Source organism: Nerophis lumbriciformis, linkage group LG23 (assembly GCF_033978685.3).
Source record: "Nerophis lumbriciformis linkage group LG23, RoL_Nlum_v2.1, whole genome shotgun sequence".
In the NCBI taxonomy this organism is placed as follows: Eukaryota; Metazoa; Chordata; class Actinopteri; order Syngnathiformes; family Syngnathidae; genus Nerophis; species Nerophis lumbriciformis.
Window position 1 is genome coordinate 21,774,381 of NC_084570.2, and position 15,778 is coordinate 21,790,158.

The following is a 15,778-nucleotide window of genomic DNA, read 5'->3' on the forward strand; positions in this document are numbered from 1 at the left end:
ACAAACCAGCTGCTGGCAAAACTTGAGATGTCTGGCTTAGAGGTGAAAAACATGTCTGCATATGCAGCAGACAATGCCAGTGTCAATTGTGGCAAACATAACAGTGTATCAGAAGCTGAAACTGAGCCAAAAAGATGTGCTCCCTGCAAACTGTTTGGCCCATATTCTGCATAACGCAACCAGATATGCAGCAAGCAGCCTTGATGTTGATGTGGAAAATTTTTTTGTGGCATTTTTTTAAAATTATATATGTTAACTACATTTAAGTCCACACATGTTATGCTTTGTGGCACTCTGCACTTGAAAAGATTCATCTCAGTGGTCACTTTTTGAACACCACAATGTATTGAATAAATACAAATACTGTTAACAAACACTTGACTTTAATATTTTTTCCTATTCAGCCACACAAACATCATCTTTAAACCACTCAAAATTGTACTATAAATAAGAGTATACCAGAGTCCTATGTACACCATAGTAATTTATTGATATGCCGCATAATGTCCTCCTTTTTGGTATCATGGAAATGGTCACCCTACGTACCAAGTAATATGGCTTTGAGGAATACGGCCGCAAAATTGGCAAAAAAAGTAGCATGCTAACAATTAGCATATGCCACGTACCAAGTAATATGACTTTGAGCAGTACAGCGGAAAAATTGGCAAAATAAAAGGTAGCATGCTAACAATTAGCATATGTCACGTACCAAGTAATATAACTTTGAGGAGTACGGCAGCAAAATTGTCAACAAAAATAAGGTAGCATGCTAGCAATTAGCATATGTCACGTACCAAGTAATATGACTTTGAGGAGTAAGGCGGAAAAAATGGCAGAAAAAAAGTAGCACGCTAACAATTAGCATATGTCACCTATGAAGTAATATGACTTTGAGTAGTACGGCAGCAAAATTGTCAACAAAAATAAGGTAGCATGCTAGCAATTAGCATATGTCACGTACCAAGTAATATGACTTTGAGGAGTACAGCGGAACATTTTTCAAAATAAAAGGTAGCATGCTAGCAATTAGCATATGTCACGTACCAAGTAATATGGCTTTGAGGAATACGGCCGCAAAATTGGCCAAAAAAAGTAGCATGCTAACAATTAGCATATGCCACGTACCAAGTAATATGACTTTGAGCAGTACAGCGGAAAAATTGGCAAAATAAAAGGTAGCATGCTAACAATTAGCATACGTCACGTACCAAGTAATATAACTTTGAGGAGTAAGGCGGAAAAAATGGCAGAAAAAAGGTAGCACGCTAACAATTAGCATATGTCACCTACGAAGTAATATGACTTTGAGTAGTACGGCAGCAAAATTGGCAACAAAAATAAGGTAGCATGCTAGCAATTAGCATATGTCACGTACCAAGTAATATGACTTTGAGGAGTACAGCGGAAAAATTAGCTAAATAAAAGGTAGCACGCTAGCAATTAGCATATGTCACGTACCAAGTAATATGACTTTGAGGAGTACAGCGGAAAAATTGCACCCGCCGCGACCCCAAAAAGGGACAAGCGGTAGAAAATGGATAGATGGACGTACCAAGTAATATAATATGACTTTGAGGAATACGGCGGCAAAATTGGCCCCCCCAAAAAAGGTAGCATGCTCATGTTAGCAACAAAAAAACTGAATGTACTTTTAAAATAAATCAATAAACAAGACATATATTTAATTCCAATTAAAATGTATTAATGACACAATGAAGTCACTCTTTAAAGAGGTATTTATTAGACCCTCCAAATACTGAAGCGGGCCACAGCTGCTGTGTAAACAGGATAATATGCAGCTAAAAAAAGTTACTCGGTGCTTCACAGCATGCCATCAATCACACGCTGAAGAAAAACACAATCAAGTTCGATAAAAATTCAAGTGCAAGGGCATCAATTCATGAATCAGTCGGTAAAATAAAATAGCAACCTTTAAACTTTAAACGTCCTCACATAAAAACTTGTCAGCACAAATGTTTTTTTCATCAGGAATTTAAATGGAAGAAATTATTCAACTTCAGGAGTAACATAAAAGTACTTGCTAGTTTTAAAGGGGAACTGCGCTTTTTTGGGAATTGTTCCCATGGTCCCCAATCCTCATGTGAGACAATAACACACTTCTTTCCCTTTTTTTGTACATTCTCAATAGCAAAAAACTGCTCGTACAAGGCGGCTAATAATGCAGGTTATTGGATTCCTCTATTCCGCCCTTAAAGCTCACCCAAACACCTCCAAATCCACAGCGCTTCATTTACTTTTGTTCAGTTCTACTATTAACTACAGACTCACGGGCAAAAAAATAAATAAAATCCAGATATACTATATGTTAATTAGTTTAAAAAAAATCCTACATCCCAAAATTCCTGGTTTACCCGGAATTCCCACTTTTCAAAACCACTGTTTTCACTCATTTTATATATATATATATATATATATATATATATATATATATATATATATATGTGTTTGTGTGTGTGTGTGTGTATGTGTGTATATGTATGTATATATGTATATGTGTGTGTGTGTGTGTGTGTGTGTGTATGTGTGTATATGTATGCATATATGTATGTGTGTATAAGTATATATGTATATATGTATATGTATGTATATATGTATATATGTGTATATCTATATATGTATATATGTATATGTATATATATATATGTTTATGTATATGTATGTGTATATATGCATACATATATGTGTATATATGTACACACAAATGTCTATATATATATATATATATGTATATGTCTGTGTGTATATATATATGTATATGTATATGTATATATATGTTTATGTATATGTATATATTTATACATATATGTGTATACAGTATATTAGGGGTGTGGGAAAAAATCGATTCGAATTCAAATCGTGATTCTCACGTTGTACGATTCAGTATCGATTCTCATTTTTCAAAAATCGATTTTTTTTATTTTTTTTTTTATTTTTTAGCAACACTCAGAACTGCAATAAACAGAGCAATTGAGAGGAGACACAAACACGACACAGAACAAACCAAAAGTAGTGAAACAAAAATCAATATTATCAACAACAGTATCAATATTAGTAACAATTTCAACATAGCAGTGATTAAAAATCCCTCATTGACATTATCATTAGACATTTATAAAAAAATAAAATTAAAAAAAAGAACAATAGTGTCACAGTGGCTTACACTTGCATCCCATCTCATAAGTTTGACAACACACTGTGTCCAATATTTTCACAAAGATAAAATAAGTCATATTTTTGGTTCATTTAATAGTTAAAACAAATGTACATTATTGCAATCAGTTGATAAAACATTGTCCTTTACAATTATAAAAGCTTTTTACAAACATCTACTACCCTGCTTGCATGTCAGCAGACTGGGGTAGATCCTGCTGAAATCCTTTGTATTGAATGAATAGAGAATTGTTTTGAATCGGAAAAATATCGTTTTTTGAATCGAGAATCGAGTTAAATCGAAAAAATCGGCTTATAATCGAATCGTGACCCCAAGAATCGATATTGAATCGAATCGTGGGACACCCAAAGATTCGCAGCCCTAGTATATATGTATACGTATATATGTATATGTGTAAATATACAGGTAAAAGCCAGTAAATTAGAATATTTTGAAAAACTTGATTTATTTCAGTAATTGCATTCAAAAGGTGTAACTTGTACATTATATTTATTCATTGCACACAGACTGATGCATTAAAATGTTTATTTCATTTAATTTTGATGATTTGAAGTGGCAACAAATGAAAATCCAAAATTCCATGTGTCACAAAATTAGAATATTACTTAAGGCTAATACAAAAAAGGGATTTTTAGAAATGTTGGCCAACTGAAAAGTATGAAAATGAAAAATATGAGCATGTACAATACTCAATACTTGGTTGGAGCTCCTTTTGCCTCAATTACTGCGTTAATGCGGCGTGGCATGGAGTCGATGAGTTTCTGGCACTGCTCAGGTGTTATGAGAGCCCAGGTTGCTCTGATAGTGGCCTTCAACTCTTCTGCGTTTTTGGGTCTGGCATTCTGCATCTTCCTTTTCACAATACCCCACAGATTTTCTATGGGGCTAAGGTCAGGGGAGTTGGCGGGCCAATTTAGAACAGAAATACCATGGTCCGTAAACCAGGCACGGGTAGATTTTGCGCTGTGTGCAGGCGCCAAGTCCTGTTGGAACTTGAAATCTCCATCTCCATAGAGCAGGTCAGCAGCAGGAAGCATGAAGTGCTCTAAAACTTGCTGGTAGACGGCTGCGTTGACCCTGGATCTCAGGAAACAGAGTGGACCGACACCAGCAGATGACATGGCACCCCAAACCATCACTGATGGTGGAAACTTTTCACTAGACTTCAGGCAACGTGGATCCTGTGCCTCTCCTGTCTTCCTCCAGACTCTGGGACCTCGATTTCCAAAGGAAATGCAAAATTTGCATGGTTGGGTGATGGTTTGGGGTGCCATGTCATCTGCTGGTGTCGGTCCACTCTGTTTCCTGAGATCCAGGGTCAACGCAGCCGTCTACCAGCAAGTTTTAGAGCACTTCATGCTTCCTGCTGCTGACCTGCTCTATGGAGATGGAGATTTCAAGTTCCAACAGGACTTGGCGCCTGCACACAGCGCAAAATCTACCCGTGCCTGGTTTACGGACCATGGTATTTCTGTTCTAAATTGGCCCGCCAACTCTCCTGACCTTAGCCCCATAGAAAATCTGTGGGGTATTGTGAAAAGGAAGATGCAGAATGCCAGACCCAAAAACGCAGAAGAGTTGAAGGCCACTATCAGAGCAACCTGGGCTCTCATAACACCTGAGCAGTGCCAGAAACTCATCGACTCCATGCCACGCCGCATTAACGCAGTAATTGAGGCAAAAGGAGCTCCAACCAAGTATTGAGTATTGTACATGCTCATATTTTTCATTTTCATACTTTTCAGTTGGCCAACATTTCTAAAAATCCCTTTTTTGTATTAGCCTTAAGTAATATTCTAATTTTGTGACACATGGAATTTTGGATTTTCATTTGTTGCCACTTCAAATCATCAAAATTAAATGAAATAAACATTTGAATGCATCAGTCTGTGTGCAATGAATAAATATAATGTACAAGTTACACCTTTTGAATGCAATTACTGAAATAAATCAAGTTTTTCAAAATATTCTAATTTACTGGCTTTTACCTGTATGCATATGTATATATTTATATGAATGTGTATATATATATATATATATATATATATATATATATATATATATATACATATTTGTGTATATATTTATATATATATGTATATGTATACATACAGTATATGTGTATCTATGTATACGTATGTATTTATATGTGTATAATTGTTTATGTGTATATGTATATATATATATTTATATGAATGTGTATATATGTATACATATATATGCATACATACATATATATATATATATATATATATATATATATATATATATATATATATATGTATGTGTGGGAAAAAAATCACAAGACTATTTCATCTCTACAGGCCTGTTTCATGAGGGGGGGTACCCTCAATCATCAGGAGATTTTAATGGGAGCATTCGCATACCATGGTTTATATAGGGCACAGAGTGGGTGGGTACAGGCTGGCCTAGGGGCGTGGTGATTGGCTCATGTGTTACCTAGGAGGTGTTTCCGTCTATGGCGGCATGTTGTTACAATTTCGCTGCGCTTGTTGAGGGATGACAGGTCTGGACGGTAAATAATAAACAGTTTCTCTTTCAAGCATAGGTTGCATCTTTTATTATTAAACTCGTTGGGAGTTTCCTCCTCTCCCAGCTCGCTAGCCTCAATCTGAACCTTGGTATTTACCGTGATGACGGACTGGCAGTGTGTCGCGCCTCGCCAAGGAGCAGCGAGAATACCAAGAAGCGCATATGCCAAATTTTCAAAGAGAACGGCCTACGGATCACGATTGAAGCCAACAAGCAAACCGTCAACTTCCTTGACGTCACTTTCAACCTGAGAAATAACAGCTACCAACCATTCACGAAACCCAACACAACACTCCAATACGTGCACCATGACAGCAACCACCCACCCACCACCACGAAAAGAATACCTACCGGAATCAATAAAAGGCTATCGATGCTGTCATCTAGCAAAGCTGAATTTGACCAAGCAACCCCCCCGTACCAAAAAGCCCTTGATGAAAGCGGATACAATTTCACCCTCACCTATGAACCCACGCCAGGAAACCAGCCAAAAAAGAACAGAAAACGAAACGACATCATCTGGTACAACCCCCCATACAGCAAAAACGTCTCAACGAACATTGGACACAAATTCCTCAATCTGATTGACAAACACTTTCCCAAAGACAACACCCTAAGAAAAGTATTCAACAAGAACAACATTAAATTGAGCTACAGCTGCATGAACAATATACGACAAATCATCTCAAACCACAACAAAACAATTGCAAATGAGCCGTCGACCCCCAGACAGAGCAACTCCAAAACCAACAAAGGATGTAACTGTCGAAAGAAACCTGATTGCCCTCTCAACGGGGGGTGCTTACAAACATCAGTTGTCTACCAATCTAAGGTAATACGCAAGGACATTAACACATCCGACACATATGTAGGATTAACCGAGGGAGAATTCAAAACCAGATGGAACAATCACAAGGCTTCTTTCAGGAACAAAAACCTGCGAAATACCACAGAACTCAGCAAACACATTTGGGACCTCAAAGACAATAATGTTGAATATTCAATAACATGGCAAATTCTTGCATCCAGCACACCTTACAATAGTGGTAATAAAAGATGCAACCTATGCTTGAAAGAGAAACTGTTTATTATTTACCGTCCAGACCTGTCATCCCTCAACAAGCGCAGCGAAATTGTAACAACATGCCGCCATAGACGGAAACACCTCCTAGGTAACACATGAGCCAATCACCACGCCCCTAGGCCAGCCTGTACCCACCCACTCTGTGCCCTATATAAACCATGGTATGCGAATGCTCCCATTAAAATCTCCTGATGATTGAGGGTACCCCCCCTCATGAAACAGGCCTGTAGAGATGAAATAGTCTTGTGATTTTTTTCCCACACATACATATATTGCGCTCTACTACGGTATCGAGCACTATTTTTTGTATAACCTTATTAAGACATATATATATATATATATATATATATATATATATATATATATATATATATATATATATATAATTGCCCTCAGAGCTCAGAGTCCACCTGTGTCAAGGGAATAATTATACCTTGATTCGTAAATAAAAAATATCATTCTAATCTAGTATTGATATCTTAATACTCTTGGTATCGACACTACCGACATATGAATTGATCCCCCCATACTTATATTAGCTTCTCTCTAACTGCTTTTTATTCTACTTGTCTATTTCCTGTTGTAAACTGTACAAAACACCTATTTTTTGTGTCGTTTCATGCCAGCTTAGCGAATGGCACGCCCTCTGCCTCTGCTTCTTCTTACTCGGCGTGTAACAGGTTCGGCCTCCTCCTCCAGTGATAACTTTTTAAGGGCTGATGTATAGTGCCTATATATACACTGTAGGAGTGAAGCTACTGAGATAATGACTCTCAAATAAAGACATTTATTCATGTATTATTCATCATAATGGCGAGCAGGAGAAAATGATGTCAGTTGCAGGACTGATTGTATCAGTTCACTAGATCAGCTGCAAACAAAGTCATTCTCTACGTTAAATACTGTACTGTAAAAAAAACATGATTTGCTGGGCTAAGTTAACCGGAGCCGTTAAAGTGTCAAAATGTTCGACTCGTTCATGACATTTTTTTTTTAGCTAATTGACCTCAGAGTGACGTAACCTGATGACACGCGCTAATCTTTTTGAACTAATTGTACAGGTGTAGACCCTCGAGTCGTGAAATTTGGTGTTTGACACATGCTAACATGCTAGCCTGTTACCGTTAGCGTGCTAACCTTTCTAGCTAATTTCGCAGGCGTACACCTCAGAGTTATATACAGGTAACCTGATACCTGACATATGCAAACTGCTAGCATATTAGCATGCTGATGTGCTAATCCTAGCTTTTTTTAAAGATAATTTTGCAGGCATACACCTTAAAGTCATATGACGTTGGTATTTGACACATGCTAACTGTTAGCATGCTAACTTGTTAAGCTAATTTTAAAGGATGCACTTTTTTTTTTTTTTCAGGTTTAGACCTCAGTCTTACATGTTGGTATTTGACACATGCTAACTGTTAGCATGCTAACTTGTTAAGCTAATTTTAAAGGATGCACTTTTTTTTTTTTTTTCAGGTTTAGACCTCAGTCTTACACGTTGGTATTTGACACATGCTGACTGTTAGCATGCTAAAATGTGCATACCAGCATGTTAACGTTAGCATGCTACCTTTTTTTTAGCTAATCTTGCAGATGCACACCTCAGAGTCATACAACTTGGTACCTAATGCATGTTAACTGTTAGCACACGAGCAAGCTACCTCATCATCCATCCATTTTCTACCGCTTGTCTCTTTCGGGGTCGGGGGTAGGGGTGGAGCCTATCTCCGCTGCATTCGGGCGGTAGGCGAGGTACACCCTGGACAAGTCGCCACCTCATCGCAGATAGTCAACATTCACACTCACATTCATTCACTAAGGCCAATTTAGTGTTGCCAATCATCCATCCATCCATCCATTCATTTTCTACCGCTTGTCCCTTTCGGGATCGCGGGGGGTGCTGGAGCCTATCTTAGCTGCATTCGGGCGGAAGGCGGGGTACACCCTGGACAAGCCGCCACCTCATCGCAGGGCAATCAACCTATCCTATATATAACTTGGTACTTGACACATGCGAATGGTGTGCTAACATTTTCCAGCTAATTTTAAAGGCGTAGACCTCCGAATCGTGTTACTCGGCACTTGACACATGGTAACTGTTAGCATGATATCTTTTACACCTAATTTTACAGTCAAATAGCTTGGTGTTTGCCACATGCTTACATTCTGGCATGCTAACACTAGCATGGTAACATTAGCGTGCTAACTTTTTCAAAGATAATTTGGAGATGGTCACCTCAGAGTCACATGCAGGTAATCTGGTACTTGACACATGATAACTGTTAGCATACAAACATGCTAACATTAACATGCTAACATATTTAGAACATTTTGCAGTTGTACCCTTAAGAGTCATATAACATGGTACTTGACGTATTTTAACAGGGGTACACCTCAGAGTCATATAAGTTGGTACGTGGCGCATGTTAACTGTTAGCACGCTAGCAAGCTACATCATCATGCTAACTTTTTTTTAATCTAATTTTGCAGACGTCATATAACTTGGTGCTTTATACATGCAAACATTAGCATGATAACTTGTTTAGCTAATTTTCCAGGTTCAAGTCCTCAGAGTCATATAACTTGGTACTTGACTTATGCTAACTGTCAGCGTGCTGGCGTGCTAACTTTTTCAGCTCATTCTACAGGTGGAGAGCTCCGAAATCATGTTACTCGGCACTTGACACATGCTGACTGTTATCATGATTTCTTTTTTAGCTAATTTTACAGTCAAATAGCTTGGTGTTTACCACATGCTAACACTAGCAGGTTAACATTAGTGTGCTAACTTTTTTGGGGGGCTAATTTTGCAGACGGTCGTCTCAGAGTCATACACAGGTAACTTGGTACTTGACACATGCTAACTGTTAGCATACCAGCGTGCTAACGTTAACATGTTAATGTTTAGAGCTCATTGTGCAGGCATGCCCTTTAGAATCACATAACTTGATACATGCTAACTGTTATCATACAGGCATGCTAATGTTAACATGCTAATGTTTTGAGCTCATTTTGCAGGCATACACTTTAGAGTCCCAAAACTTGGCACTTGACATATGCTAACTGTTAGCATAGTAGTGTGCTAACGTTAACATGCTAATGTTTAGAGCTAATTTTGCAGGCATACACTTTAGAATCACATAACTTGATACATGCTAACTGTTATCATACTAGCGTGCTAACGTCAACATGCTAATGTTTAGAGCTCATTTTGCAGGCATACACTTTAGAATCACATAACTTGGCACATGCTAACTGTTATCATACTAGCATGCTAACATTAACATGCTAATGTTTAGAGCTCATTTTGCAGGCATACACTTTAGAATCACATAACTTGATACATGCTAACTGTTATCATACTAGCATGCTAACATTAACATGCTAATGCTTAGAGCTCATTTTGCAGGCCTACACTTTAGAGTCACATAACTTGGTACATGACACATGCTAACTGTTAGCATACAAGCATGCTAACATTAACATGCAAATTTTTAGAGCTCATTTTGCAGGCATACACTTTAGAACCACATAACTTGATATATGCTAACTGTTAGCATACAAGCATGCTAACGTTAACATGCCAATTTTTAGAGCTCAATTCTCAGGCATACACTTTAGAGTCACATAATAGCATTTTTTTTAGAGTAGTTTATAAGCGCCTTAAAGTCGAATATTTTGTAAATCGTCCCAATCTGGCCAGCATTTCAGTTCGCCTTCAACTATTTAGCATTCACACGCAATTTCTCCCCAAATATTACATTGTAATTCATATAGAATTAGAGTTTTTGTGGCCTCGCACCGCACCTGCGTGGTTTTGCACAGATAAATGTATGTTTGGAGTATAAACATGCAAAACAGCAACAACCCCCCCAGGGACCTCCATTACACTGCAATGTGCATTTTCAAAAGCAGGTGCTGCGTCTCCTAAATGACTCTTAGCTGCGCACCGTTTCCACGCGTGTGCTCGGCCCGACGACAAAAAAAACAACGGGGAGCGGGATTTCAGAGTTCACCGAGGTTTTTTAGCTTGTGCACATAATGAGAGAACATCATTTCCATGTGGGTTTTTCTTTCATCCCACCACATTTGTGCCCGGGGAGACAAAACATTCCAAGAGCCAGAAGGTCCAGTGTGGGTGTGTGCTGAGGCTCACTGCAGCCTTCTGTTGCTTAATGATGCTTTGTAGCACAGAGAAGTCAAATGGCGAATCAATGCTCTCCTCTAATTGGCCGTCTGCAGGGACGTGTTGCACGGCATCATAAACGACTGCTTGCTTATTGACGCCTTTCCTTGTCCTCGCTTAGAAGTGTTCAGCGTGGATAAGAAAATGTGCCAAATGACGGGTGGAGATGGCACTTTTTTGCCATTCTGAGGATGTTTGTTTTGTCATGTATGTTCGCTGCCGACACATGCTAACTGTTAGCATACTAGCATGCTAACGTCAACATGCTAATTTGTAGAGCTCATTTTGCAGGCATACACTGTAGCTAGCAGAGTCTCCTGTCAGAGAGAGTTTTGATTCCCGCCTCCGGAAGAACTTTGAACATGTCACGAGGGAGGCGCTGGACATTGAGTCCGAGTGGACCATGTTTCCTTACCTCTATTGTCGAGGCGGCCGATTGGAGCTGTGGCCGCAAGGTGGTTGGTGCCTGTCGTGGCGGTAATCCTAGAACCCACTGGTGGACACCGGCGGTGACGGATGCCGTCAAGCTGAAGAAAGAGTCCTATCGGGTTCTTTTGGCTCATAGGACTCCGGAGGCAGCAGACAGGTACCGACAGGCCAAGTGGTGTGTGGCTTCAGCGGTCGCAGAGGCAAAAACTCAGACATGGTAGGAGTTCGGGGAAACCATGGAAAACAACTTCCAGACGGCTTCGAAGCGATTCTGCACCACCATCCGCCGCCTCAGGAAGGGGAAGCAGTGCAATGTCAAAATCGTGTATGGTGGGGATGGTGTTCTGCTGACCTCGACTGCGGATGTTGTGGATCGGTGGAAGGAATACTTCGAAGACCTCCTCAATCCTACCAACACATCATCCTATGAGAAATCTGTGGTGGACTCTCCTATTTCTGGGGCTGAGGTTGCCGACGTAGTTAAAAAGCTCCTCGGTGGCAAGGCCCCGGGGGTGGATGAGATCTGCCCGGAGTTCCTTAAGGCTCTGGATGCTGTAGGGCTTTCTTGGTTGACAAGACTCTGCAACATCGCGTGGACATCGGGGGCGGTACCTCTGGATTGGCAGACCGGGGTGGTGGTTCCTCTCTTTAAGAAGGAGAACCAGAGGGTGTGTTCCAACTATCGTGGGATCACACCCCTCAGCTTTCCCGGTAAGGTCTATTCAGGTGTACTGGAGAGGAGGCTACGCCGGATAGTCGAACCTCGGATTCAGGAGGAACAGTGTGGTTTTCATCCTGGTCGTGGAACTGTGGACCATCTCTATACTCTCGGCAGGGTCCTTGAGGGTGCATGGGAGTTTGCCCAACCAGTCTACATGTGCATTGTGGACTTGGAGAAGGCATTCGACCGTGTCCTGTAGGGAGTGCTCAGAGAGTATGGAGTAACGGACTGTCTGATTGTGGCGGTCCGCTCCCTGTACGATCAGTGTCAGAGTTTGGTCCGCATTGCCGGCAGTAAGTCTGACCCGTTTCCAGTGAGGGTTGGACTCCGCCAAGGCTGCCCTTTGTCACCGATTCTGTTCATAACTTTTATGGACAGAATTTCTAGGCAAAGTCAGGGCGTTGAGGGTATCTGGTTTGGTGGCTGCAGGATTAGGTCTCTGCTTTTTGAGGATGATGCTGTCCTGATGGCTTCAACTGGCCAGGATCTTCAGCTCTCACTGGATCGGTTCGCAGCCGAATGTGAAGCGACTGGGATGAGAATCAGCACCTCCAAATCCGAGTCCATGGTTCTCGCCCGGGAAAGGGTGGAGTGCCATCTCCAAGTTGGGGAGGAGATCTTGCCCCAAGTGGAGGAGTTCAAGTACCTCGGAGTCTTGTTCACGAGTGAGAGAAGAGTGGATCGTGAGATCGACAGGCGGATCAGTGCGGCGTCTTCAGTAATGCGGACGCTGTATGGATCCGTTGTGGTGAAGAAGGAGCTGAGCCGGAAGGCAAAGCTCTCAATTTACCGGTCAAATTACGTTCCCATCCTCACCTATGGTCATAAGCTTTGGGTTATGACCGAAAGGACAAGATCACGGGTACAAGCGGCCGAAATGAGCTTCCTCCGCCGGGTGGCGGGGCTCTCCCTTAGAGATAGGGTGAGAAGCTCTGCCATCCGGGAGGAGCTCAAAGTACAGCCACATCGAGAGGAGACAGATGAGGTGGTTCAGGCATCTGGTCAGGATGCCACCTGAATGCCTCCCTAGGGAGGCAAGAGGCCAAGGGGAAGACCCAGGACACGTTGGGAAGACTATGTCTCCCGGCTGGCCTGGGAATGCCTCGGGATCCCCCGGGATGAGCTGGACGAAGTGGCTGGGTAGAGGGAAGTCTGGGCTTCTCTGCTTAGGCTGCTGCCCCCGCGACCCGACCTCGGATAAGCGGAAGAAAATGGATGGATGGATGGATTTTGCAGGCATACACTTTAGAGTCACATAACTTGGTACATGACACATGCCAACTGTTAGCATACAAGCATGCTATCGTTAACATGCTAATTTGTAGAGCTAATTTTGCAGGCATACACTGTTGAGTCACATAACTTGGCACATGACACATGCTAATGTTAACATGCTAATGTTTAGAGCTATTTTTGCAGACATCACAGGCACATTACACTTTTTCCGCATTTCTGAGGATGTTTGTTTTGTCATGCATGTTTGCAGCTGCAGGCGCAGAAGAAGACCTTCTTCAGGAGAGTCGGGCCCCCGACGCCGACGACCGTGAGGCCAGCGAGTCTGTGTCTCTGAAAGAGCGGCTGGCCATGTATCAGGCCGCGGTGTCCCACAAAGAAAGCGGCAGTTCGTCCTCTGCAGCGGTAAGGAAATAGTTAGCAGACACCCGAAGAGAAAGCAATGAAACATTTAACACCTCTTGTATTATTGAAGACCTTTGTTGGCAAACACAGCATAGAGCAGAGCAGGATGCTTCTTTCCTGAATTTAGTAGTGCTCCTCATGTTCTTTATCAAAGTGCTTGCATTCGCAACTTTTTTTTGGCCCAGTGGAGGATTATTTTGCCAAAAAAGCACAGAGAAACGTAGGATTCTTTGTTTGGGCACTTCAGTAGGTAAGGTTGTATTTTTGGCCTCATTCCTGTGAGAATCCTGCGTGCAACTGAAGGCAAAGACCCGCTCTACTTTGTTCGCTGCAATGTTTGGCCGTACATTCCCAGCATGCATATAGTTACATCACCTATTTACGGGTCCTCATTAGACTGTATCCGAAAAAGGAGTAGGAAGAAGTAAAGCTTAATTGATCTTAACCCTTTTACGTTCAATAGCGTTTTTTGACACCATTTTTTGGGGGTAACTTCCTGTGCTCAATCTGCAACATAAATTAATAAATAAATACCGTTAATGAAACTGTCATCAATAAATAGTATTGCATTTTGGGTAACTTCCTGTGTTCAGTCTGTAACACAAATCAATCAATGACTGAATGAATTAATAAATAAAAAAACAAAAAAGATGGTCATCAATAATAGTATTGCTTTTAGGTAACTTCCTATGTTCAGTCTGTAACACAAATGAATGAATGAATAAATAAATAAATAAAGTTGTCATGAATAAATAGTATTGCTTTTTGGGTAACTTCCTGTCTTAAGTCTGGAACATAAATCAATCAATTAATGAATGACTGAATGAATGAATTAATAAAGATTGTCATACATAAATAGTATTGCTTTTAGGTAACTTCCTGTCTTCAATTTGTAACATAAATTAATAAATACCGTTAATGAAACTGTCATCAATAAATAGTATTGCTTTTTGGGTAACTTCCTGTGTTCAGTCTGTGACACAAATGAATGAATGAATGAATAAATAAATAAAGTTGTCATCAATAAATCGTATCGTTTTTTTGGGTAACTTCCTGTGTTCAGTCTGTAATGTACAGTAACACAAATTAATGAATGAATAAATAAATAAAGTTGTCATAAATAAATATATAGTGTTGCTTTTAGGTAAATTCCTGTGTTCAGTCTGTAACACAAATGAATGAATGAATAAATAAAGTTGTCATAAATAAATAGTACTGCTTTTAGGTAACTTCCTGTGTAAAATATGTAACATAAATGAATAAATAAATACCGTTAATGAAACTGTCATCAATAAATAGTATTGCTTTTTGGGTAACTTCCTGTGTTCAGTCTGTAACACAAATGAATGAATGAATGAATAAATAAATAAAGTTGTCATCAATAAATCGTATCGCTTTTTGGGTAACTTCCTGTGTTCAGTCTGTAATGTACGGTAACACAAATTAATGAATGAATAAATAAATAAAGTTGTCATAAATAAATAAATAGTGTTGCTTTTAGGTAAATTCCTGTGTTCAGTCTGTAACACAAATGAATGAATGAATAAATAAAGTTGTCATAAATAAATAGTACTGCTTTTAGGTAACTTCCTGTGTAAAATATGTAACATAAATGAATAAATAAATACCGTTAATGAAACTGTCATCAATAAATAGTATTGCTTTTTGGGTAACTTCCTGTGTTCAGTCTGTAACACAAATGAATGAATGAATGAATAAATAAATAAAGTTGTCATCAATAAATCATATCGCTTTTTGGGTAACTTCCTGTGTTCAGTCTGTAATGTACGGTAACACAAATTAATTAATGAATAAATAAATAAAGTTGTCATAAATAAATAAATAGTGTTGCTTTTAGGTAAATTCCTATGTTCAGTCTGTAACACAAATGAATGAATGAATAAATAAAGTTGTCATAAATAAATAGTATTGCTTTTAGGTAACTTCCTGTGTTCAGTCCGTAACACAAAT

The 15,778-nt window shown here is 39.8% G+C and overlaps 1 protein-coding gene across 2 annotated transcripts in view; it reads left to right on the forward strand.

The window, feature by feature from the left end:
* Positions 1-15,778, forward strand: part of xirp2a (xin actin binding repeat containing 2a) — a 180,289-nt gene that overhangs the window by 109,361 nt on the left and 55,150 nt on the right. For both annotated transcript variants that reach the window (XM_061984935.1, XM_061984934.2), the window contains exon 3: positions 13,656-13,807. In XM_061984935.1, the coding sequence (XP_061840919.1) occupies positions 13,656-13,807 (152 nt within the window). The remainder of the gene's footprint in view (positions 1-13,655; positions 13,808-15,778) is intronic.